The following is a 25,649-nucleotide window of genomic DNA, read 5'->3' as shown; positions in this document are numbered from 1 at the left end:
CCCAACCTGAGGGGTGCCTTCCTATTTCATCACAAGATGTAAGTAGTGAAACATAACCCAGCTCTTCGACTTATCAGCTGGGTGAGCCTGGGCAAATGCCATCCCCGGTCCCCCGTCTCGGTTTCCCACCTGTTAAACAGTGATGACCGTCCTGGAGTTCCCACTGTAGCTCAACAGTAACAAACCCACCTAGTATCCATGAGGACGTGGGTTCCATCCCTGGCCTCACTCAGTGGGTTAAGGATCCGGCATTGCCTTGAGCTGTGGTGTAGGTCGCAGACGTGGCTCAGCTCTGGTGTTGCTGTGGCTGTAGGGTGGGCCAGAGGATGCAGCTCCAATGTGACCCCTAGCCTAGGAACCTCCATATGCCTCGGGTGCAGCCCTAAAAAAAAAAGAAAAAAAAAAACAAACAAACAGGGATGGCGGTCCCTGTATTAATCACCTACGTGGACTGAACCAGTCATTTATAAAAGAAGTATCTGAATGGTGCCTTGCGCAGGGGGAGGGCACGACTCGTATTACACTGTGGTTATAACTATGCTTACGGGGGCAGGGGACTGAATCAGACATCACTGGAGACATTGTTTAACCTCCCTGAGCTCCGGTTCCTGCATCTTCTTACAATGGGAAGAACCACTGCACCTACTTCATTGACCATTGGAGGACCAAGAAGATGCTGCTGCCCAACGGTTTTGTGTCAGTGAGTCAGTGCTTTACTTGACATGTTCTTAAGTAAGACAAAGGTTTTATAGCATACAAAAAAAAAAAAAAAAAAGCACATTGCCTGCCTGACCCCCAGGAAACCAGGAAGCAAAACGATTTCCTTTCAGGATTTCCTCTATCTGCACAACACACAGACCTCTGTCCACCCTCTGGGAGGGTGGCTGCTGTGGGTACCAAGAGGGCATGGACCTGCCACGTGGCTTTGAGGGTGAGATCAGGAGCCCGGGCTTTGCTTTTGAAAGACTGTGGTTCAAGTCCCAATTCTGCCACTTACCGGCTGTGGAATTTAGGTAAATTTCCTCCTTCTTCCTAGCCTCAGTTTTCCTCCTTCCTAAAATGGGATCTCTGAACACACCTCACCACGGAGGAGTGAGAAGAAAGTGAAGTACTCATAAGATGCCCAGCACACTGTCTGGTAGATATTACATGCTGGATGAGTTTGAGCCATTCTTCTCCACTCTGGGTTTCTCAAATCCCTTCTGAAGACCGCAGGGCACTCTGTTCAGGAAGTATTTTTAGGGCACAATCTGCTCTCCTCTTAATTTTTCAGGGGAAGAAGGGTGCGGCCCTGGCCTGAGCCCCGAAATGCCTCTGCCCAGTGCCAGCACTGCTGACGTGTGTATCCACCATCCATGCTGCTTGGGGTCACGATCCTCCTCTGGCTGCAGTCGTCATTCTCGCCCCCATCAACAACCGCTGCTTCTGCAGAGCTGTGAGCACGCTGGCGCTGCTTCTTCTGGCCAATGGCTTCTCTCTCTGGCCTGTGATTGGTACCCCCGAGATTCCAGCCCAGCCCAGGCATGCCAGCTATGTCAGCGTGACTCCGGTTGTGTGCGTCTGACATCCACATGGCTCCGTAGAAGGCAGGCTCCAGCAAACGCTTATTTGGAATGCTGCAAATATTTGATGGCTGTCAGGTTATCTTTTTGGGGTTAGGCCATTAAAGTCGCATCTAATGTTTTAGGAAATGAAGGAGAATAAACTGCATGTGGAAATTCATGGGGCACAGAGAGAATTTTTATGGAGGCAGATGCAGAGGCAGGGACAAGGAGATTTTTTTCTTTTCCCCCTGAAACTTTGTAGTTTTTCTTCCACGTGGCTATTTCACTTGAACTCAAAGCAGAGACAACCCCATAAGATGAAGCAGAGAGATGCCACAGTAACAGATTCAGTAAACCTGGGGCTGCTGGGTCACTTATAAGGCACGTGGCCCGACCTACCTGGTTCCCATCATCCCATCAGAGAGCCGTTTGCTCTGTCCTTAATCTCTACTCAACCTTCAGCACACATCCGGGAAGAAAAATCCTTTTCCAGGAGTTCCCACTGTGGCACAATGGGATCGGCAGGCATCTCTGCCACACTGGTTCGATCCGCAGCCTGGCATAGCAGGTTAAAGGATCCAGCATTGCTGCAGCTGCAGTGTAGGTCGCAGCTGTGGCTCAGATCTGACCCCTGGCCTGGAAACTTCCATATTCTACGTGGCAGACAGAAAAGTAAAAAAAAAAGAAGAAGGAGAAAAGAAAAATCCTTTTCCAGACAAAGCAAAATCCCACCTGTGTGCCTTTTAGTCCCCGCCTAATCCCTCCATCCCTGTGCTGTCCGAGGTGACCAGGACCCAGATGCTCCAGCCACAGCGGTCAGGTCTTGGCCCTCTGAGAAACCATGAGCTTCCTCACTTTAGTTCCTGGGCTATATCTCCTTTGCTCAAAGCATCCTTCCTTCCCTTTCATACCCAACATCACTCACCCAAACAAATGGCCTAACGAAGAATCCAACCAAACGACAGGCACGCCGCCAGGCCGTGATGGGAAAATGGGCAGACCAAGCATCAGAGCCTTCCTTCCTCCACACCGGGACTCAGGTGCTGCCTCCTCCAGGCAGCCTTCCCAGGCTTCCACTCAAGTGAGCCCCCCTCAGCCTCCCTCTTCCTCTACTCCCATGACACTGAGGCAATTCCTATCTTCCCAAAGCTACGTGTGTGTGTGTCTACTCCCCTGTAGAGGAGGCCGTTGAGGATTGGGACCGACCTCCAGGTGTTCATTTTCTGTCCTGGACCACTTTTGAGGCTGCAAAATCAAGACCTCAAGACTCTTCTCTTCCCTGAGCGGACGAAGGATTAAAGCAAGATGAAGCCTACGGAACATTGTTTATAAAAGCAAAAAAGCAAAAAAAAAAAAAAAGTGGTAAAGGGAGGCGCCCAAATGCCTGTTACTTATAGGAAGTGGTTAAATTATGATACATTCTAACTATTAAAAAAAAATTCTACACTTACAATGAAAGAAGCAGCTCTATACCCAGTGGCATAGAAAGACTTCCAGGCGGGGGTAAGGGGGAGCTTCAGGAACTGTAAGAATATCTCACGAGAGAGCCCCTCACAACCAGATAATTGATGAGACAATGGACAACAAATAGTACAACCTGATTCTTTTACAGATAAAAAGGAATATATTTGAGCACATATATGAGGCCTGTAGCTAAAGTGCAAGCAGAGTGTCTGGTTAAACAGTCGGGGCTCAATATACCACATTTCTTATTTTTTTTTTTGTCTTTTTGTCTTTGTTGTTGTTGTTGTTGTTGCTATTTCTTGGGCCGCTCCCGAGGCATGTGGAGGTTCCCAGGCTAGGGGTCGAATCGGAGCTGTAGCCACCGGCCTACGCCAGAGCCACAGCAACCCGGGATCCGAGCCGCGTCTGCAACCTACACCACAGATCACGGCAACCCCGGATCCTCAACCCACTGAGCAAGGGCAGGGACCGAACCCGCAACCTCATGGTTCCTAGTAGGATTCGTTAACCACTGCGCCATGACAGGAACTCCATATTTCTTATTTTTTGAAGTGACTTATCCAAGTTATCAGCAATTGGTTACTGACCAAAGAAGATGAGAATCCATGTCTTTTAACCACCAGTGTCATTCTTTCCATTACTCGTAGCTTTTTCTTCTATGGCAGATTCAAGATGAAGGATGCCAGATAACGGCTTAAAAAAGGTGGTAAGAAAGAAAGGCTATTTAGTCTCTCTCTCCCCCAAAGCCAGGAACCCTCCTTAGAACCCAAAGTGGGGAAAACACTCATAGAAGGAAACTGTTGGAATAAACACTAGACAAGGAATTTGCAAACCAAGATTATGGATGTTGGTCTACTATTCACCAGCTCAATGATCTAACCAGATTGAGTCCCAGTTTACTCATCTATAAAATTAGAGATTTGGGGAAAAAATCGTCTTTGTTTCCTTCTGACCCTGAAGTGCTATGAAAGTAGGTTCTGCTATTAGCGCTGCAGTATTTTTCTTTACAAGAGAACATAATTGAGTTCTAAGGAAACTTTTATAAGGCAAAGGGCACATAAAAATTGCAAGGAAGAAAAGAAATGAGAATTGGCTTCATACATTTGGAAGACTCTCTAGTCACAGAGGGGTTAGACTTACTTTGTGAGGATCCAGAGGGCAGAAATAAGAACAGGGAGTAAAAACCAACACAGGCAGTTCCTACTCAAGTGGGACTTTCTTGTTTTGCTTTTTAGGGCCACAGGTGCAGCGTGTGTAAGCTCCCAGACGAGGGATGGAATCGGAGCTGTAGCTGCTGGCCTAAGCCACAGCAATGCCAGATCCAAGCCTTTCTGCGACCTAAACCACAGCTCACGGAAACACCGCATCCTCAACCCACTGAGCGAGGCCAGGGTCGAACCCACATCCTCATGGACACTAGGCAGATTCTTAACCCCCTGAGCCACAACGGGAACTCCCCCAAAGACTTTTTTCCATGTATTTTGGGGGCTCATTTATTAGGGGCACATAATGTTTGTAATTGTTAGGTCTTCCAGATGAATTCACCCTTTTATCAAGTTCTTTTTTGTCTCTAGTAGCAAATTTGTCTTAAAGTCTATTTTGTCTGGTGTTAGTATAGCCACTTCTGCTCTCTTTTCGTCAGTGTCTGCATGATATGCATATATATCTCGCCATCTTTTTAAATTTATTTATGTCTTTGAATTTAATGTTTTTGTCTCTTGTTGACAGCACATAGATGGATTGTGTTCTCTTTATCTATTCTACAACCACTTCCTTCTGATTGAACTGTTCAGTCCATTTGCACTTACTGCAATTACTGATAAGGTAGAATTTACACCTGCCATTTTGTTATTAGTTTTTCATATGTCTTCTGCCTTTTTTGTTATTCTGTTTTCCACTGATGGCTTGTTCTGTGTTAAATAGTATTGTCAAGAGTGCCACTTAAATTCTCTTATTGTTTCATTTCCTTTAAAAAAATTGTTTTTTTCTTGGCGGGTGTCCTGGGGCTTACAATTAACATATTAATTTAAAACAATGGTTAACACCAACTTAATTTCAATAGCATACAGAAATTTTACTCTCACACAACATTGTTCCCATCTTATTCCTTTGCGCTGTCATGGTCACACAAATCATCTCCTTAAATGCTATAAGCGTATCAATAAAGTTTTATATTTATTGATTTATGCATTGGCTTTTAAATTAGACAGGAGAAGAAAACTGTTACCAAAAAAGAAACTATATCTATCTTTTACATTAACCTATGTAGTTACACAGTGCTTTTTGTTCATGTAGATTTGGGTTACTATCTAGTGCCCTTTCATCTAAACCACAAGAGCTCCCTTTAGTGTTTATGATTAAAAAAAAAAAAAAATTCTGCCAGCCACAAACTATCTCAGTTAATTTGCTTATTTTAAAATGTCTTAATTGCTCCTTCATTTTCGAAGGATAATTTTGTCAGATATAGCTTTCTTGCTTGACAGTCTTGGTTTGAACTTCAAACATGTCATCTCATTGCCCTTTGGGGTCCATGGTTTCTGATGAGAAGTTAAAATTATTATGATCATTGGATGTGATACGTTGCTTTTTTCTTGCTGTTTTTAAGATTCTCTGTCATTTGAAAGTTTAACTATTATGTGTCTAGGTGTGACTATCCTTGAGTTTATTCTAGTTAAAGTTTGTTGAGCTTTTTGAATATGTAGACTAATGACTTAAAATAAACTGGGCAGGTTTTCAGCCATCATTCTTCAAATTCTTTTGCCACTTTCTCTCTTCCCTCTTCTTCTGGAACTCCCATCACATCTCTTTTGGTATACTTGATGGTGTCCCACAGGTCTCTGAGATTGTTCATTTTTTTATCCTTTTTTTTTTCTTTCTGTTTTTCAGACTGGATAATCTCAATTGGTTCATTTTCAGGTTAGCTTATTCCTTCTGCTAGTTCACATCTGCTATTGCGCTCCCCCCAAAGTGAAATTTTCATTTCGTTACTACACCTTTCAACTCCAGGATTTATATTTTATTCTCTTTAATAATTTGTCTCTTTATTGATATCCTCCTTTTCTTATAATTTAATTATTTAGAGAGGGTTTCCCTACTGCTTTGAGCATATTTTTATTTAACTAACTGATTTAAAATATTTGTCTAGCAAGTGCAATACTTTCTATTGATTGCTTTTTTTTTTTCCTGTGTATAAGCCATACTTTTCTGTCTCCCTCTGTGTTCCATAAATTTTTATGGAAAACTAGACGTTTTAAATAACATAAGGTAGTGACTCTGAAAATCAGATCCCACACACACACACACTCTCTCTCTCTCTCTCTCTCTCTCTCTCTGCAGGGTTTATTGTTTTTATTGCTGCTATTATTGCTAATGTTTGCTTACTTAGTGACTTTCCTGAGCCAATTCTATAAAATCTGTGTTCTAGGTCATGTATAACACCTAAGTCTCCATTTAGTTTGCTTCATTGTCAGCTAATGATTAGACAGAGATTTCCTTAAATACCTTGAACCAGTATGTCCCCTAGCCTTTTCCCAGAGACCCAAAGTCTGTGTGGGGGCATGCCTTCAGCAACTGGCAGGCAGTTTAAAACTGTGACTTAACTATATCAGATTCTGTTGGCACAGAATCCCAGTGTCAGCTGGTGATGAGTAATTAGGTCTTTCTCGGGTCTTTTCCACGTACATGCAGAGCTCTGCATGTGCATGTGACCTTCAAGATTCCCAAAAATATATCAGAGCTTTTCAAAACCCATACGGACAGCACCCTTCCCAGTGTTTCTTCTGAATTTTCTTAGCCAGCCTATTGTTAGCACCAATGGGTATCACCTTCACAGGTAGTTGAAATCTTAAACAACTGCCGCTGATTGTTTTGGGCGAACATGCTGAGGATAAAGTTGTTCACAGAGAGCAAGCTTTAAGTCAAGTCAAATAATGACAAGCCCTGAGAAAGGAGCTTTCCAGAGAACTGTTAGATAAGACAAATAATGACATTTCTCTGTCTTAAAAAGGCAGCTTGGAAAAGTGACAGAACAAAAGGAAAACCTACTTTCAGAGGCAAAAGTAACAGACAGTGGTAGTTGGCTGAAAAGCAAGGCACCCAGTCCAGAAGTTCAAGGTAGGAAATATCATTAAAACAGAAATGACCAATAAGAAGTATCTAAAGCAAGGGAGTTCCCATTGTGGCTCTGTGGGTTAAGAACCCAACATAGTGTCCATGAGGATGTGGGTTCCATCCCTGGCCTTACTCAGTTGGTTAAGGATCCAGCATTGCCACAAGCTGTGGCATAGGTCACAGATGTGGCTCAGATCTGGTGTTGCTGTGGCTGTGGTGTAGGCCTGCAGCTGCAGCTCCAATTTGACCCCTACCCCTGGAAGCTTATATGCACCACAGTTTTGGCCTTTAAAAAAAAAAAAAAAAAAAAAAGGGCATCCAAAGCCATTCGGAAAATAGAATCCATCTGTCCATTTGTGAGCCACAATAAAATACTGACGGAAGAAACAAGAAGAATGGGTAAATCATAATAATATAGTTTAAATGAAAAGAATCCATGCAAAGTCTTAACTTCTTTAGTTTCAGAAGTGAGAGGTGCTATTTTAGTCCAGACTGTCACTGACAGGCTGTGTGATTACGGGGTGAGATGCTCTCCCTTAGTTTCCTAAGGAAGAATTGGAGCTTGTTTCCAAAATTTTAATAATTTGCCTACAACCTCCCAGATTTTTAAAACTCATACCTATATGTCACTTCTTCAACTTATATAATTTTTAAAAAATGGATTCCTTTTTAAACTTAAATACTGTTACAGTATTTGCAAAACTGTGAGTTGGATATATGTTACATTTTTTTCCTGATACTCATTAAAATAAACCTCAAAGCCTTTGCATAGAAAATGTTGCTCCATGGACCAACTACTTCCCTTTGGTAATCAATGGATTCGATGTGTAAGGTTCTTTTCACTTCAATGATTGTGCAGATGGGTTTTCTCTTGTCCCTTGCACAGGCTGGATGGTTCCCAAGGTTGGAAGATTACCTCGTAATACATGTCTCTCTGAGGATGAGGTAATAGGTAGTTTAGAATGGACTGATTTGAGATAAATACATTAATAATTCCATAGACTCCTAGAGTTGCACTGATTCTGAGAGAACACAACCCAGTAGAGTTTAACAATAATAATAACGACCCCACTTAGCTTTATCTCGGTGCCTACTGCATGCCAAGACACTGTGCTAAGCACACTACATGCTCGGCCAGGTAGATGTTATTCTCCCCATCTTATAGAGAAGGACATCTAGGTTCAGAGCCAATAAGTGACCCATCAACCCTCTGTAACATCCCTAATGAGTTACTACTCTAGGTCCTTTATGTGGTCACTGAAGGTAACCCTTGCTACATCGGGGTGGACTGCAGAGGCAGCTCCTTATATGAGCAGAAGTCTTCCTCCTTCTAATGTTTTATCAGAGTCACTAGCTTTGTTCCCTGGGGCCACAGAACATAGATAAGGTAAGATCATCCGTAGTTTAATTCACCCAATTTATAGTCGAGAAAATGTAGTGCAATATAGGGTTTCATTAATAAAACCAGCCTCCAGAAAACGGAACAATCATTTTCTCTTTCCTGTCTAGTGTGTCCTGTCCTCAGTGGGACCAGGAGAGTGGGGTAAGGGCGGTAAATAATGATCCATGGCCCTAGAATTTTTTCTCTGTCCACCTTGACCATCTGCAGGTTTCTTTCTTTTTTTTTTTTACTGCCACACCTGCAGCATATGGAAGTTCCTGGGCCAGGGGTCGAATCAGAGGCACAGCTGCCAACCTACACCGCAGCCACAGCAACCTCAGATCCAAGCCGCATCTACCTACACCGCAGCTTGTAGCAATGCCAGATCCTTAACCCATGGAGCAAGGCCGGGGACCGAACCCACATCCTCATGGACACTATGTCGGGTTCTTTACCTACTGAGCCACAACGGGAACTCCAGCAGGTTTCTGAAGTTGTTCCAAGTTGCTCTTTCTCATTGGTGACACACTGAGAAAGACACCACGCTTTGAGACAGGTATCAGCGAACTAGTCAGGATCTAGAGGCAGGGAGACCACTAGTGAGGGGCCGGCATCCAGTGAAACAGCTGAAGAGAAGTGGATGAAGGGATGGCATCCTCAAATATCTGACCAACTGTGAGCCGAAACCAGAGAGATGGCTAGTCTTGCCTTGTTCCTGTGGTCAGAGACAGCCCTTGTTGGAAGAAATTGCCAAAAAGCAGGAACTTTGGGGCTCCTAACTAGCTATATGACCTTCAGTAAGTCATTTAACCTCTCTGTCCTTCAGGATTCTAATGGCACATGGTTCTTGGCAAGATCTTATAAGATAAAGGATCTCGCTCAGGGCCCAGGCACTCACCAACGTTGCTACGTCTAGATGCTGATGACACCTCTTGCTCAACCAGAGAAAGAACATATAAACTTAGACAATGGAGATACCTTACAAGACAGGAGTTCCTCATCAGCAGAAATGTTTGAGCAGAGACACCATCTTTATCTGTCAGGGACGCTCTAAAAGGGTTCCTCTGTGACAGATACGGGTGTGGACTGGGAGACCTGTGGAGATCCCCCATAACCTTAAAATGTTGTCATCCCGTAAGGGTCCTGCCCCAAGCTACACAGCTTGTGGCACCAGGGGGACTAGAACCCACCTCCTCCAACCCCAAGTCCAGTGCTTTCTCCACGATGCCATACTCCATATGTAAAACAAAACCAAAACCAAAACAAACAAACAAAAAAACCCTATATAGAACACCACCCGGAAACTCTCACAAATGTAATTGTTTATTAATTACTAGCGTTTCTCTTTTTCGGTAGCCACACTTTTAAGAAGGGACCGTGTCTACAAACACATAATTTTCCAAAGCAAATAATTTACATCTCAGTGGATTTTACTGGCGTACAAAGAACCCCAATGACTGAAATTTCTCACGCGTTCAAAGCCACGCAAAGTGGGACAGAGCGGAAAGCTTTCCTCGCTTATTGCTAGCTGTTAGGACCTGCCAGAGAGCAAGGAGAGCTGTCTTGTCTAGAAATTGCAATGCTGGGAAATTTGCTTTGCTTCCTTTTCACTGAGGGAGCCACAGGATGCTCCATGTGCACCATGTAGCCTAAAACAAGCCTCACGGAGGGGGCCCACAAGGCTCTGAGCTGTCACTTAAGCTACTTAAGGAAGGAGCTGCAAGTTAGGCTTTGCTCAAAACTCTATGTCATATATATGCCTTCATGGGGGCTGTGTTTGAGTTGTAGGAATAAGCACTTGGTTAATATAACTTTGTAACCTTTTTACAACGTTGTGCCAATTTCTGCCGCACTGCCAAGTGACCCAGTCATACAAACATATACATTCTTATTCTCATATTATCTTCTATTACGTTCTAATGTAACTTTTGCACTGGGCTTTCCTTAGGCACCCCGGAAGATGATGGATTTCACATATTTGTACATTCTATGCAGTCTGGAAGACTGCCATCCTACTGTACTGACTTAGGACAAAGAAAGCAGCCTTCTCCATCAGCTGACAACATGCATCAAATGCTCACCTATGTAAGAAACTGAATTTAAAAGGGTTCAACCCAAGATGAGTCAACATCTCCCAAATACCTAAAGAGTGAGACTGCACATACCTAAACCCACAATTTAAGACTTTTTATGTAAAACATAAAATCCATAAACGATGCGATAAGATATGATTCCTACTTTGATGATGACAATGGTGAAGATAAAGCTGTGGGAACTTTAAAAATTAAGGGCTGAAAGGGAACTGGATAATCCCTTACTCCAGCTAGCCAATTTTGTAGATGAGGAAGAAACGTCAGAACTGTAAATATTTAAGCTATCCCCGGGTCACATTGCTGGCTGGTGGCAGAGTAGGCAGAACGCACATGTCCTGATTTCTAGCTTAATGCCATTTCACCAACATGGTGCCAATGACAAGGACAACATTTTCTGCATCAATTTTAGGAGACATCGAGGTCATAATCAGAGGTCTACATGCTGCTGTCAATATCTGGGTGACTCAGGACAAGTAAATGAGCCACTCTGATCTCGACTTCCCTAATCAAAGGAGTAAAACACTAATCAATACTCTTTCAGATTCAGGGAGGGTGCATTGAGACAAGAAACAGATGCTCTGGGAAATACAGCGATTCCAAGAAAGGACTGCTCACAGACTGGTGGACCAAGTAAGGGACGCTAGCTTTGGCAACTTTAAAAGGACCAACCGAACGGCAGACATGTTATCCAGACATCCAACCAACTAATTCCAAAAGATTATTGAAATGAAGAACATAATTCAAGAATAATTTAAGAACATAATTTAAAAAAAACTATACAATCCAAGAAATAATTACTTTCCTAAACTGAGTTTTAAAGAAACGTTGAATTTCCATGCCCCGGCTTTAAGGTCGGTGCTTTAGGGTGGGTAAAACATAGCATCTCACTCTATGCCTTTTGTTCTGTATTTCAGTCATTTTTTTAAAGCATTCACCAATGGGAGGCTAATTCTTTCCCAGGCTCCATCCCTGGACAAGGTGCTTGTCCAGGACAGGGACTGTATCATTCAACTCTTTTTCCTTCCTGCCTGTCTCACAAAACATTCGTTTCGAGCCCACTACACAACGGTGTGGCCCCCGGGAAAGACTGCGTTTTTTATCAGTCAAATGAAAGAATAAAACACAAAAGCCAAAGCCATTCTCCAAAAGCACAGACACCTCCGCATATTTGACACCTCCATTAAAACCATTTAAACTCTACCTTACAGATCTGAAGCGTGCCCCTGACATGCTCTGCTGTATCTGTGCAGAGACCTGCGATGTTATCAGTTTAGCACATATGTGATTGCTCAGCATGAATAACCTGGATGAATGCTATATAGAATTTCAGCTGCAGACTCCCAGATACAGAAGGCACATTCTACATGGGGCCAAATGTCATGAGGGTCCACAGCCCGTTCCCCTGTTTCCAAGCAAGACTGCATGTCATCTCTAGCAGAGAGCCAAGCTGAAAGAGTTCCACTCAAGGAAACAGGCAGCCTAGGTAAAGTCCTAAGTATCTAAAGAAAAGGTCAGACCTTGATTCCTTGAGGTACTATGTGGTTTTCATCCCAAGTGTAGCAAATTTCACTGGAGTTCGATTACTGACTTACTTAAATCATTTGCTAGATGACATGAAATTGCTGGTAATTACACTACAAAGAGTAATTATCTGAACTTTTCTTGTACAGAAGCAAGGAAATTGGAGCCTTATTCTATATTCTGTCAGGGTAATTTTTAATTAGGTATATACCATTTTACTGAAAAGAGAGAAACATTGGAAGAATATATATTCAGAAGTGGGGGGGTTAAGAAAAACTTGCTATTCGCCACTTTATTGGAATTATACAATAGGCGGTTTGCATGTTGCTGCTGCTTCAAAGAACTAAGTTTCCTGAGTTTAAATGATTTCAGGAATATCCCACACTAAACGGCCTGTACAGATCCAATGCGTGCTCTTAGATACCGCTCTCTCAAAATATTTCTTTAAAATAATATCTCACAAAAAGAAACAAAAAGGAATAACATAATATTTCACCATCCTGAAATGAGTGGTGCTGTAAGATGCCAGATGTAAGACATTTCATCCCAAACCTAAGGAAACCCCTGCCATTTCCTCCAGGACATCTTCCTTGACACCAGGAAAAACATTTGGTCCTGAATTTGCCTTTGCCCGGCTGCTCTCAAAAATGGAAACATACGTGGGCACGATGAGGAAAGGATTTCGAAGTTAGACAAAGGACTTTTCCTATTCTTTTTAAACCCAGTGCATTTTTTTCTTCCCTTAAATGAGCGATATATTAAATTTTGGTGACTTTCTATTTTCAAAAGAGAAAAATTGAATGCTTCTGGTGTTATTTCCCAGGACAAAAACCTCACTTTGGAATCCATAATTTCCTTACAATCTGATGACAATTTTTAAAGAAAAATAAAGCGAAGGCTCACACCCACTCATGGAAAGAGGAGACAGAGGAATTATAATTATTCATCATCACCATCATTAAATAGAGCTTGAAGGAACGCACCTCTATACACCCCAGAGGAGAAATTATTTGGTTTAGAGCTGATGGGACCACAATGAAAGTGTGATTTGAGACGGCTAACAGCAGAAGTAAATTAGGATTTTCTGTTCTAATTTCCCCTTCTACAGAAACTCCTCTGCTCTGGATTTGTGCTTTTCTAAGTTGTTTACACAATGCATAGGCTCAGACTTTGTTTCAAGTTCATGTAAGAGCAGATGCCCTTACTTCAGGCTGAGCAAAGAGGAAATGCTTTCCTCCTAGGCATCTAGATCCAACCTAGCTTGGATTGTCTAGCAAACTTATACAAACTGCCTGGTTTCAGGTCAATCCTAAAATAGAAAGGACATCTCTTTCCAGAGGTGCACATTTTGAAGAGTATAAAACTTCTGAAACAATTTATTGCACATTTCAAATTAAAAATGCCAACAAAAGACCACCAAGAAAATAATTTTAGAAACATTTTCAATCTGCCTCCTGAAATTTGTCACCGACACACACACACACACACACACACACACACAACCCCAAAACAAAAAAACCAAAACCACAAGAAAACTGTTTCTCCAGTTTTTATTAATTAGTTATAAAAAGTTTGGAGAATATGAATTCAGTATGTTGTAGAATTATGCTATAAACTGTACTAACAAATGCTGGCAATCCTTGTGTTTAAAGATTGAAAAACAAAATATAAAATAAAGACTACTTATAAGAAATATTTTATATTGCTTCAATTTGGTTGTAACAGATACTTAGCTGAATAAAGCCACAAAATCGAAAGAATATTCAATCACACCAGGAAAGTGGACATTTTAAAGACAAATGAACATTTGGACTTGGGCAAAATTAAAATGTTTAGAAAACAAATAAAAATGACTATTGCTCAAAAAAATTTTTTTTCTGGTGAGGGTAGTCTTGACATTTTACTAAGATTTTAAATCTACAAAGTGCTCAATATGACCTCCTACAGCTTAAATGTCTAAAGTGAAGCAGGAGCAAAATTTAAAGGATATTTGTCTTTGGGGTTTTTTTTAATACTTGTTTGGCTCTTTCCCCCCTTTTTTCCTCTTCAATAATTTATTCTATTTTTCTTCTTTTGTACACACAAACCAAGTGTCCATCAAATCAAGCACCAAAAAGCAGGAACTCTTAAACACAGTTCACTCAGATGGCTCCTCCACAGCAAGTACTGACATTTTCATTCATTTAAAACTTTTTTTTTCCCTCCAGAAGAAACAAAACCAAGTCTTTTGGGTCAGATCAGCAAACATTAAACGAAAAAGAAAGAAATAAAAAGTTAAAAAGAGAGGGAATATGTTCAAACGAAGGAAGAAAGGTCAAAACCCAAGTCTGTCATCTTCGAAAAGAAACATTTCCACACTTCCTAACTGCTTCAAACAGAAAGCTTCTCCTTCACATTTGAAACAAGTAATTCTACCTCAAAAACACATTTTCAAAGAAGCCCCTAGCTTTCCGCCTCTGATTCCTGCAACAATCTCTACATACCTCATTGAAGTAAAAAGCAGTTTGCACTGACTCTTTTTCTCCCACAAGCTTCTAGTAAATTTCAGCAGAAACTCAGAATTGCCACTGTGGGTTTGAAAAATGGCACATTTCAGATCTCCCCCCCTCCCCGCCCCCCCGCCGCAAGATTGAAAGATTTGGAAGACTTTGTCCAAATGTAGGGGAAGTGAAGATGCATGGGCTCAGTGCTTAGCTCTTTCTGGGAATCTAGAAGGTCCTCCACAAGCACGGCCACCATAGGGGTACCCAGCGAGTGGGAGGGGCGTCGCCCTAAACGCTTGCCCATCTATTTGTATAACGCTTTTGACAAGCGTATTTCTAGATATATTTGCTCCTAATACAGTAAAATTTGTCCTATGCATTTTCCACGTGTAATTTTCACAGCATCGGCCAACCCAGCCGGTACTGAAATAGTGGGGGGGGGGCAGGGAGGAATAAGTCGCGCGTGTGAAAAAACTCCTTGTGTGGAAGGAAGTGCAGAACTCATTACCAAGGAACAGAAAGCGCACCCACGTTTCCCCCACTGGAGAGCTAGGTGGCGGCGCGTCGCGACCAGCAATCGCGATACTCAATCTGCCATCGCCATCGAGTGCAACGGGACTACAACCCAAAGAAATGAGCTTTTTTCCGGAGCCAAGAGCTGCTCGCGATTTCAAAGGGAGAAAATAAGCTTCTCCGGGTGAAAGATGCAGGGGCGGGCCGCGAAGGGTCCGGAAGGGTCGCCGCGAGGCTACAAGCGGGCCCGAACAGCGGGTCCCAGCCGGCCGGCGGCCGGGGGTGCGCGGCTGGAGCGCCCCCCGCGAGGTGCCGGACAAGCCGCCGCTGCCGCCCGCCCCCTCCCCCGCCGCTTCCTCTTGCTCTCCCAGCCCCTTCCCCCACGTGTGGGTGACGTCAAAATTCCGCGAAAAAGCCGCGTGGTGGCTCCCCCAGCGGAGGCGCGATTCCGCCGCCCAGCGGGCCCCTCCCCGGGCGCCGGGGGGAGGGCAAAGGAGTGCGGCGGCCGGTTCCCTTTCCTCCCCGAGGCGGGGCCCAGCCGATGCCGAGGGCCAGACGCCCCCCGCCCCAAATCGTACTGGAAAATTGACTTTTATAAAGCGAATACATTTCCAAGGCTATTTTCGGCTGTGAGGCGTGTCCTGCAGCTGAATCAGACAGGAAGAGGGGGAAAGTTCGGGTCTTTTTATTCTTTATTTTTTTTCCATGAGAGGGGGGTAAGGTGCGAGGTGGGCGAAAGGACGCCAGGCGTCCCGGACCCACGCCTGCCTCATCTGCTGCCTCAGGCACTCAGCCCAGGTCCAAGCTCCGACAGGTCCAAGCTCGGACTTCGAGAGGGCGGCTTGAGTGCTCTGGCCCGCCGGTCTCTGCCCCCGCTGGGTCTGGGCGCCCAGGGCCGCCACGGGCGGGGGGGCAGCAGTGCGGCGTCCCGGAAGCGCCCTCGTACCCGCAGTCGCAGTACCGGGCCTGGGGAGCCTCCCGGCGGCTCGCGCCCACCCGCCCTCCGCCCTATGGGCTCCACTTCCCGACCTGTCCCTTTTCCCTTCGCACATTTTTCAGTTTCTACTCCCTTCCCGTTCCCTCCCAGGTCCTCCTTCTGCACTTCCTCCGGTTCCTTCTTGGTCCTCCCGGCGCCCAGAGCCGAGACTCGGACCCTCGGCCATCTGTTTTCAAGTACCGTCGGGTTTCGGTTTTGATTGCCCATCCATCCCTAAGTGGAGAAACACACACACATAGCTCTGCTTTTTTTTGGTGGGGGGGGGTGCTGAGCCTGAACTCAAATCTCCCCCCCCCCCCCACACACACCCGGCCAGAGCGCCCCTAGGAGCTCCAAGCTTCGCTGACGGCGGAATCACCTCGCTGGGCGGCATCCGCCAGGTGAGCTGGGGCGTACGTGTGTTTAGCCTTACAGGTTCCTGCAGAAATGTGCCTATAAACACCCTACACCTACAGGGTTTTGTACACTTTCCAACCGAAACTCCACAACGCGAGGGGTGGCTAGCCGACCGGGGAGGGAATAAAAGTCCAATAAAACTGATGTTTGCTAAAGGTTATCACTGATCCTATAAAGAATAGGAATTTTTTTCCCCCTTGAGGGGCGAAAAGGGATTAGGGACCAGCCAACATTCCCCCCCGCCCCCGCCCCACCCGCTACAGTGGCCAGTTTCGAGTTAAAAGCCAGAGCACTGGAGCTTGGTTTCTTCCCTCTAAACCTAAATCTACACTCAAAGAAAATGCGCAGGTTTGCCCAGAAGGCAACGTGCCTTTCCCCGCGTGCGAGGCGGAGCGCTTTTTAACAAGCAAAATTAAAGTTTTAATACACGGTCGGAGTGGCGACCAAAAGGGAAAACTCAGTTTCCAGTCCAAGCCTCCCGGAGACATTCCTGCCAACCTCCGCACCCTCGCACGCCCCACCCCAGCGTTGGAGCCTAAACCACTGGGGGACGGATTCGCTGCGAGGTTGCTGTTTGGGAACAGTCGGTAATCGGAAGGGGAAGTGAATGGGGAACTTGAAGGGGCGAGTCTGCCACGCGGGGAGCGCCCGAACTTGCGGGTCTGGGTGGTCAGAGAGGGCGGCGGGGAGAGGGGCGTCCACCCGCGCGCCCCTCCCCTTCGCAGCCGCCTCTCCCCCACCCCTCCCCGCTGGAATTTCTTGGTAAAGCCAGACGGGGTTGGGGTTGGTGGGAGGGAAGGGGCGAGGGGGCCCCCGGCTCGCTCCGGAGACTTGAGGCCTCGCCACCCAGGCTTTTTCCCCAGGGTGGGCCGAGGCCCTGAGGACGACCACCCGCCTCTTCCCCGCCCCCGCTGCCCCTCTTTTGGGGACTTAGGGCTGGGGATGCTTTCCCCGCTGGGAGGTGGAGAAAAGACCCTGCTGGGTTAGTTATCAAGTGATGTCAAGAGGCTGGGAGCCCTCCCAGCTTTGGTCCTTGCCTGTTGGGGTAGGTTTATACTTTAAAAATACCTCTTTTGCCCCTACTGCCGCCCTACCCCAGCAGCTTTCTTTGATCGCTCAAAGGTGACTGAGCTGAAGTTTAAGTAATTCCCTTAGGGGGTCTTAAAATATAAGTTAATGTATTTATCCGGAGGAACTCAAGGCCTGAGTCTGGAAGCCCACGTTGACTGAAATCAATAGGTGATTGTTAGGGACCCTCTCTGTTCGGAGGCAAACTGTACTCAGCCCAAGTGTCATCCGCCGCACAGGGCTGTTTCATTTTGAGTTTGCAACTTGGGTTTTTCAGCGAGCTTTTTTTCTTCCCGAAAGCTAATGGCTTCCACAGCAATTAGACATTCTCCTCGCCCGCCCCTTCCCTCCCCTTTCTTTACATACAGTAGATTGGATACTAATTCCCGCGGCTATTGATAAGGTCGCAGGCACCCGGGCCTCTCCCCAGCCCTTGTCTGCCCCAGTCCCCGCTCTCCCTCCGCCCTCCCTTCCTTGGCTTCCTTTTGATGTAGCGGGGAACGCGTCCTACTAAAAAAAAAAAAAAAAAAAAAAAGTAATCTGCCCGGTAACAATCAGCGCGCAGTAGCAGGAGACCCAGAGCTATTGGCTATGCAAATAGAGGGAGGGGAGACGGCGCCCCAAACTCTTCCTCACCCTTTTAAAGCGATATCCCCCTTCCAGCCACCCACCCACCCCTTCCGCCCCACCCTCGTGGAAAGGGGCTGGCCCCCGGGCCGGAGTTAATCGCTCGCACCTCTGGTTTATGCACTCCCCGCCCTCTTTATTCCACCTCCCCCTCCTTTCAGGGAACCAAGTTCTCTGCTCACCCTGCCCGCCCCTTCCCCCCTCCCCCTCTGCGCCCCGGCTCGGGCCCCCTTTCCGAGCGAAGGAGGTACCGAGTTGACCTCGGTGTGTCCCCAAAGCACCAACCCACGCCGCGCTGGCCGCACTTGCCAGCTACGCCAGCACGCCGGGGGCGCCGGACTCCCCCTACCTCCCCTTCCTCCGAGTGAAATAGCACAGGCGGGCAGGGTAGGGGGTGGCGGGAGGAAGGAGGTGAAGAAACGCCACCCTGTCCCCCCTAAAAGTGGCTTTGACCCAAGGATGCATTGGAGCACGTGTCATAGCCGACCGCGCTGGCCGCGTCTCCACCGTAGTCCCGCTCCCAGGGAGAAAGCCCTGGCTGCGAGTGAGGCGTGAACCCGGAGGGTCGGTGAGGATGCACGCGAAGGACCCAGGGTGGAACTCTTGGGCCTTGGAGGAAAGGAAGGGGTGGTGTCGCTTGCGCTCGGGGAGAGAGGGGGAGCCAAAATTACCCCTCTCTCGCCCCCTCCCCTCCCCCTCCCCCTCCCTGGCTAGTTCCTAGAAAGCTGTATCAGTGCGGCCACGCTCGGCGCAGACACCTCGGGCGGCTTGTCAGCAAATACAGGGCGAGGAAGCGGGTTTTTCCTGCGTGGCCTCTGGCTGCGGCAGAACCGCTGGTAGCCCTGCCCTCGGCCTGCGGCGGTTCGGGGCGCCTCCTCGCGTCTCCCAATGGCCCCTGCGGCGCCCCAAGAATGGAATGGTTTCTGCTCCAGGGTCGCAGAAGCGCCCCCTCCCTCCGGACACGCACCCCTCCCTCCTCTTCCTCTCCCTACACAGCTGCGGGCCGTGGGGTGGGGGAAGTAGTTCTGGTCCCTTTAATCAGGTTTTGGAAACAGCCTCAAAATGATCATGAACATGAATTTCAGGGACATAACCTTTTTCTCTGGGTATGCGAAGTAGCTCTTTTCTAAAACCGCCCTCCTTTCTTACATCAGAGATCTATTTCTCAGTTGCCTGAGCCCACCTCATCTTCAAGTAATCCACACGTCATTCTTGGATCTTAAATACATGGGCAAGAGTGTTAGGATCAGTTTTGAGGAAGCCAGAGTCAGAGGGTCGTATTTTGGCATGATGCACCTACAGAATGCTCGCAATTAGAAGGAATAAGAAGGAATTGGTGGGGGGGGGGGGTTCCCCTCTCTGGGGCCCCTGGCTTGTGAGGCTGGATAGAGAGAGAGGGCCTTGGAGAGCTAAGGGGAGGGTGGTGGGGGGGAGGCGGGGGACCGCGTTTGAAGTTTGGTCGGGCCAGCTGCTGTTCTCCTTAATAACAAGAGGGAAAAGGAGGGAGGGAGAGACTGAAAGGAGGAGGGGAGAGCCGGGAGGGGAGGGAAGGGGAGGAGGAACCGGAGAGGGGGGTGAGGCGAGAGGGAGGAAAAGTAACTGCCCAGCCAGTTTGCGTCACTGCCCCGGAGAGCAGAGAGCGGAGCGAGCTGGGGAGAGCAGACAAGTTTGAAGGGGAGGGCAGGCAGAGTCAGCAGCCCCCGAGGCGCTCCTCTCCCACCGCCCATCCCTTTCCTCTCTTCTTCCCCAGCTTCTCTCTCAGCCTTTCACTCTTCCCCGAAAAACCCTTATTTAGCCAAAGGAAGGAGGTAAGGGGGAACCCTCTCCCCTACCCCCTTCAAAAACTCCCCAACTTTTCCAGTCCGGAGATCGCAGGGGAGCGAGTGGGCACCCAGCTGGCCATGGAGCTGCTGTGCTGCGAGGTGGACCCGGTCCGCAGGGCCGTGCCGGACGCCAACCTGCTCCACGACGACCGCGTGTTGCAGAACTTGCTGACCATCGAGGAGCGCTACCTTCCCCAGTGCTCCTACTTCAAGTGCGTGCAGAAGGATATCCAGCCCTACATGCGCAGGATGGTGGCCACCTGGATGCTGGAGGTAAGTCTGCAGCCAGGCGCTATGTCTGTCCCCACCTGGACTCCCACCCCCACGCAGGGACCCTGAACCTGGCAGAGGGCAGCCTCTGCGTCCGCCTCCCCGCTCCTGGGGGAAAGGTTACCCGGTGCCCTCTGCGAGACGCGTGGCTTCCTTTCAGTTCCTTGCGGGGTGCAAGATTCACGGGGGGGAGGGGGAGAGAAGGGAGGAGGAAAATCTGGGAGAAGCGAGGCTGTCCTGGGGCGGGGGTGGGGGAGCATCCCGCGCGCGTGTGCCTGCATGTGGCTGCCTCCTCTTCCTACCCCCCCCCCACCCCGACCTGTCTTTGGCGAAGCCTAGGCTGCTTTCGGTGCTTTGACGAAGGGAGTAGGAGCGGCACCCCAAAGTTAAAAAGCCTCCCCAAAGGCCAGGGCAAATTCGTCCCAGCCTTGGGTCCCCGCATGTGGTCGCGACTCCGCGTTGGCACTTAAGGGGGGAGGGGGAGGGCGGAGAGAGGAGAAGAGAAACGGGGAATTCAGGAGCCCCGGAAGTCACATTGAAGAAACGTGTGTTTTCGGGGAACCCAAAAGAACCACTTCTTTCCCCTTGCCCCAAACCCTTGCCCAGCGAACTGTGTGCCCACGTCTGCACGGCTCCGGACCTGCCATGGTTTCGCCATGTTGCTTTGTAAACTCGGGGTGGAGAGGCTGGAATGCGCCGCCCGCTCCCCCTAGCCCCCCACTATCCCGACCCCCCCACTTCTGATAGCGCCCTCGCCACCGACCCCCCACCCCCACCCCCGCCAAGGTTACTTACGGTTCGGCCTTCAGTTTCCTGGGTGCGGAGATCTGGGTGGGGTAGGAGGGGGGAGGAGGTGTGTTCAGGGGGGGGAATAGCGGGGCCCCCCCCCAAGGAGAGGCCGGAGCCCCCAACGCCTCTCCGGCGTCTCCTCGTCCTCATCTGTCCCCCAGCTGGTCCCCACCGTCCCCGGCCTCTGCCCTTGTGGGCCGCAGCCGGACACTCCCGCCGCCGCGCTCACCCCTGCAAGTTTCCCCTCGGGATCCAAAGCCCCAGGGGTCGCAGTCCAGACCTTCCCGGCACCCGAAATCTCCGCTGCGGGAAGCCTGGGTCCTCTCTGGGGTTTTCACGCCGAAAGGGCTTGTCTGGGATATTTTCTCGATTTTTAATTATTTTTTGAACCCGGCTCCCCTGCTCCGACTCCCGGCCGCCCAGGCTGCGCGGCGCTCGCTCCCTCCGCCCTCCCCCTCGCTTCCCCACCTCTCCCCACCCACCCCCCCAAATGCGGCGCCTGGGCCGCGCGGACCCTCCCCGACAATTTTTTCAATTGTCGGGAATGATAGAGCAGGGTCTGGGGGTCCGGATGGGGCCAAGAACGAGACCCCTGGAGCCTCCAGAATATTTTTATTGATTTTTTGAAAAGATGACGAAATCCAAAAAAGAGAGCGAGTGGAGTGAGAGCGAGCGGAGTAGTGAGCGGCCCACGGGGGCGGCAGGGCCGGCGCCGCTGCGCTTTCGGCCTTGGCCGGTGGGTCCTTAACCCACCTCTCCTTTGAGTTTTCAGGCTCCCCAGGGAGCACCCCAGCACGGAGGGCCATTTAGATTTACCCCAATTTACTGTCTTCGTTCTTATCACTTTCTACTCCCCTCCCCCTCCCCCCACGCAAATTCAGGATTTTCTGTTGTTTCCAGAGATTGTGCGGCTCCCCTTGTTTCCCCTTTGCCTCATACTATGTTTTCGCCCCCCGACCCCGACCCTTGCCCACTCGTCCCTGTCGTAGGTCTGTGAGGAGCAGAAGTGTGAAGAAGAGGTCTTCCCTCTGGCCATCAATTACCTGGACCGCTTCTTGGCCGGAGTCCCAACTCCGAAGACCCATCTGCAGCTTCTGGGGGCCGTGTGCATGTTCCTGGCGTCCAAGCTCAAAGAGACCATTCCGCTGACGGCTGAGAAGTTGTGCATTTACACCGACAACTCCATCAAGCCTCAGGAGCTGCTGGTAATGACTGTCTCCTTCCTCCCTGCCTTTCTGCTCTCCCTTCTCCCCCCACCCCCAGCCTAACGCGCTTCCAGCCACTGTTACCAGGACACATCCTTTGCCCCCCGCCCCCAGTTACCCACCCCTGGAATTTTCCCGCTGCTGGGAACCCTCTCCTTTAGTATGGGACTTCTTGTGTCCCTACTGTGTGCTGGGCTCTATGCTAAGTACCAAGGCTACACCCATAAGATTCTCACTCAGGGAGAGTTGTGTTGGTGAAATTCATTTTCTCTGTGTGTGTGTGTGTGTGTGTGTGTGTGTGTGTGTGTCAGGAGGCCTGGAACAGAGCGCTGATACTTAAATTCCAAATTTTCAATCACTGAATTCTGAAAGGGTACTCAACCCCTCACACAGGTAGGAATGTGTTGTAGTGTGTCTCCGAAAAACCAGGAGTTCCAAGGTAGGTCTTAAGCGTCTTAAAGTCTCAAGATACCTGCACATAGTAGCTGTTCACTAAATACCAGCTCATTGGCTTTTGAGCAGAGTCACATTGGGCCCTTTGTCGGAGGATTCAGCAGCGCCTGTGATGCTCTGACCTCTGTACAGACGCAGGGGTGCTGTCTGGACTCTGGTTTTCTGCCAGCAAAACCTTTTTCCCACCTGAGGGGGGGACCCTTTGCCCCCTGCAGCTTCATCCTGAAGATCATGTGGAAGTATCTGGCTTTGGTAGAGGGCTCCAGAGGCCCACTTTCAGTGATCCGCACACCTATCTCCCCCCAACTGTTGGGAAAAGATCCCGCACCTCTTACCGCCCCCGCTCCCTCTCCCCTCCTCCCCCCTCCTCCCCCCTCCCCCTCCCCCTCCCCCCCCTTACTGGCCGGGCCTGCTCGAAGTCCACTGGGCCTGGACTGGCTGCCTGAACTGAGCTCTTTGTGAGCGGCCTTCCTTCCTGGAGCTGTGCTGCCACCTAGCGACAGACATGTGCAAGGATGGGGAGGAATCTCCGAGAATGCGGAGGGGCCTGCATGACCTCACCTTTGAACAGCTGCCAGATTTCAGCTGCTTCTGGTTTGGTCCGAGAGGCCCAAAAAGGTGCTTTCTTCTGGGAGAACTGCTTCCTTTAATAATGGTACAAGTCGAGTGGTTTATACTCACATTCCCCGGTGAGAAGGAGAGCTGGAGTTTCAAGCCATCTTGGAAGACATGGGTTGTCTAGCAGCCTCTCTGTGATTTTACTCCCAACCTCCATAAAAAGCCAAGGCGGACTTTAAAGCCGGGAAAGAAGAACTGTTAGCATTCGGGATCCACTTATCTCTCTCGGGAGACCAGGAAAACTAATCTTCCTTTTGCTTCATTGTTTTGACCTGATGGTTGTTAACCATGGGGTTCAGGACACCCCAGTTTTTCTAGGACTTGCCAAATGGATTTATATTGCTACAGACACCCCTCCCTTTACCCATTCCTGTCTCTTAAAACAGAGGTTGAGATCTGGAGGAGTCCTTCTATTTGATCAACGAGAAAAGCCGAAGCCAGGGAAGGGGTGGGTAGGGGATCAGCCTAGACCACACAGCCAGTGGGTGCTTTGGGCGGCAGAGTGGGGGTCTGGTGAGCGGCTTAGCAAAGTGGAAGACAACTGGGTTCTCAGGGTGAATGGGGCACCACACTGGCAGGCTGGTCTCTGCCTCTCCATCTCCTGATGCTGATTGGCCCATAGGCCTCTTTTCCTTCTGACTGCACATACTATGAAGGCTTTCTTTTGGGCTTGTCTCCATTTGAGCACCATCCCCCCCCACCCCACCCCCAAAGTATCCCGATAAGGAGAGAAATTTAAGTTTTTCACTAGGTGGGCTGCTGGCAAGAGGCCCCCAAGAGAAGGGTTGCCTTGTGCCAGCCATTTGGGCTGCAGGATTCTTTGACCTTGAACAAGCACCTTCACGCTGCCCTGAATCACCTCTAGCCACAAAATGGGGTTGCCAGGGACCATCCGGTCAGTCCTTGGTGACAAAGGCGTATGAAACCTTTAAGCGGAAGGGTATTCTGTGTCTGAGTATCACTTCCCTGAGGTTTCTGCATTATGTGTCCAGGGGAGAGTTTTAGCAGCAGAGGGGAGAATGGTGCTTTCTGGCACCAACTACAAGCAAGCTAATTGGCTGCCAAGGATTTGGGCCAAGGAACCTCATTTTGAGCTTTATCTGTGTACATCATTTTTCTGCAAGGATAGAGAAGACGATTCATCCAGCCATAGATATACAATAAGTTCCTACCAAAGGGCCGCACCGACCTCGGCGGTATCTCCCTATGCTCAGCAGCATCTCCTGGGAGTCAGAGGTGGGTGGGGGTGGGGGAGCTGGAGAGGCAAAGAGAAAGAAGAAAGTGCCATCTTGGCAACAGCTACCTGGCTCTCATTGTTTTCAGTGGAGCCTGACATTTGAAGCCTAAGAAGAGCCTGTCGCCAACTTCAAAGCTTGAGGGCCACTTTGATAAATGGACGGGCCTTCCAATCCAGCAGCGTCTTAACGAGGCGTGTAGTTACGACAGGTCTGGATCCCAAGCCCCGGTCCTGGACACCAGGTCAGCCTGTGGGTTTTATACGCTTCCCTTTTTCCCTCCCTCCCCAGGAGTGGGAGCTGGTGGTGCTGGGCAAGTTGAAGTGGAACCTGGCGGCTGTCACCCCCCCACGACTTCATCGAGCACATTCTTCGCAAGCTGCCTCAGCCCAATGAGAAGCTGTCCCTGATTCGCAAGCACGCGCAGACTTTCATCGCTCTGTGCGCCACTGGTAAGAGCAACTGGAGGTGTGTGTGTGTGTGTGTCGGGGGGGGTGGGGGGGCTTTGGGGGAGGAGTCAAGGGGAGGCAGACTTCCGCAGGTTGGGGGTTTAAGGGAAGGGGTTCTGAGTCATCTAGAGTCCAAGGTTTCACTCCTGGGCCGTTTTTCTCCTTCCTTTATCTCAGCTGGTATATTTTCTCTCTCTGCTAAACTCATAAATGGTTTATGAGGACAGGTGTGGTAAGGGGAAAAAAAAATAGCGCCTGTGAAAATATTCTTTATGTTGTCTGAAGTGCCCTTTGAAGATTATGTATACTGTTCTCTGGTTGTGTTTAAATCTTTAATCTCTGGAGGAAAAGGATGGCTTGCAGATAAGCCCAAGAGGAAATCTGGGGTGGGGGGGGCAAATACAGGTTAAAGGAACACCGTCAAGATAAATACCGCCTGCCCTGATAAGTGCTAAGGGAGGCCGGAGGAATTCTTTTTGCTGTGGGGCATTTATGGCCTTCCGGCTGCTCCCTCTGCTGGGTAGGGGTGGACCCGTGGCCTGGCTTCCCTAGCCCGGGCTGTCATGCCCCCCCCCCCCCCACGTGTCAGGGCTTTGATTTGGGCTGCTGT

The 25,649-nt window shown here is 48.7% G+C and overlaps 1 protein-coding gene and 1 long non-coding RNA gene across 2 annotated transcripts in view; one reads left to right on the top strand and one right to left on the bottom strand.

The window, feature by feature from the left end:
* Positions 1-21,518, bottom strand: part of LOC125131344 (uncharacterized) — a 24,883-nt gene extending 3,365 nt beyond the window's left edge. The window contains exons 1-2 of the long non-coding RNA XR_007135897.1: positions 21,309-21,518; positions 21,086-21,117 (exon numbers count right to left, since the gene is read on the bottom strand). This is a non-coding gene — a long non-coding RNA (uncharacterized LOC125131344). The remainder of the gene's footprint in view (positions 1-21,085; positions 21,118-21,308) is intronic.
* Positions 19,805-25,649, top strand: part of CCND2 (cyclin D2) — a 27,172-nt gene continuing 21,327 nt past the window's right edge. The window contains 4 exon segments of the mRNA XM_047787796.1: positions 19,805-20,293; positions 22,069-22,284; positions 24,882-24,935; positions 24,937-25,042. Of these exon segments, the coding sequence (XP_047643752.1) occupies positions 20,099-20,293; positions 22,069-22,284; positions 24,882-24,935; positions 24,937-25,042 (571 nt within the window). The 5' untranslated portion in view covers positions 19,805-20,098.

The sequence above is a fragment of the Phacochoerus africanus genome, chromosome 7, assembly GCF_016906955.1.
Source record: "Phacochoerus africanus isolate WHEZ1 chromosome 7, ROS_Pafr_v1, whole genome shotgun sequence".
NCBI classification, from domain to species: Eukaryota; Metazoa; Chordata; class Mammalia; order Artiodactyla; family Suidae; genus Phacochoerus; species Phacochoerus africanus.
The sequence above is the reverse complement of the archived record's forward strand: the minus strand, read 5'-3'. Positions and strand labels throughout refer to the sequence as shown.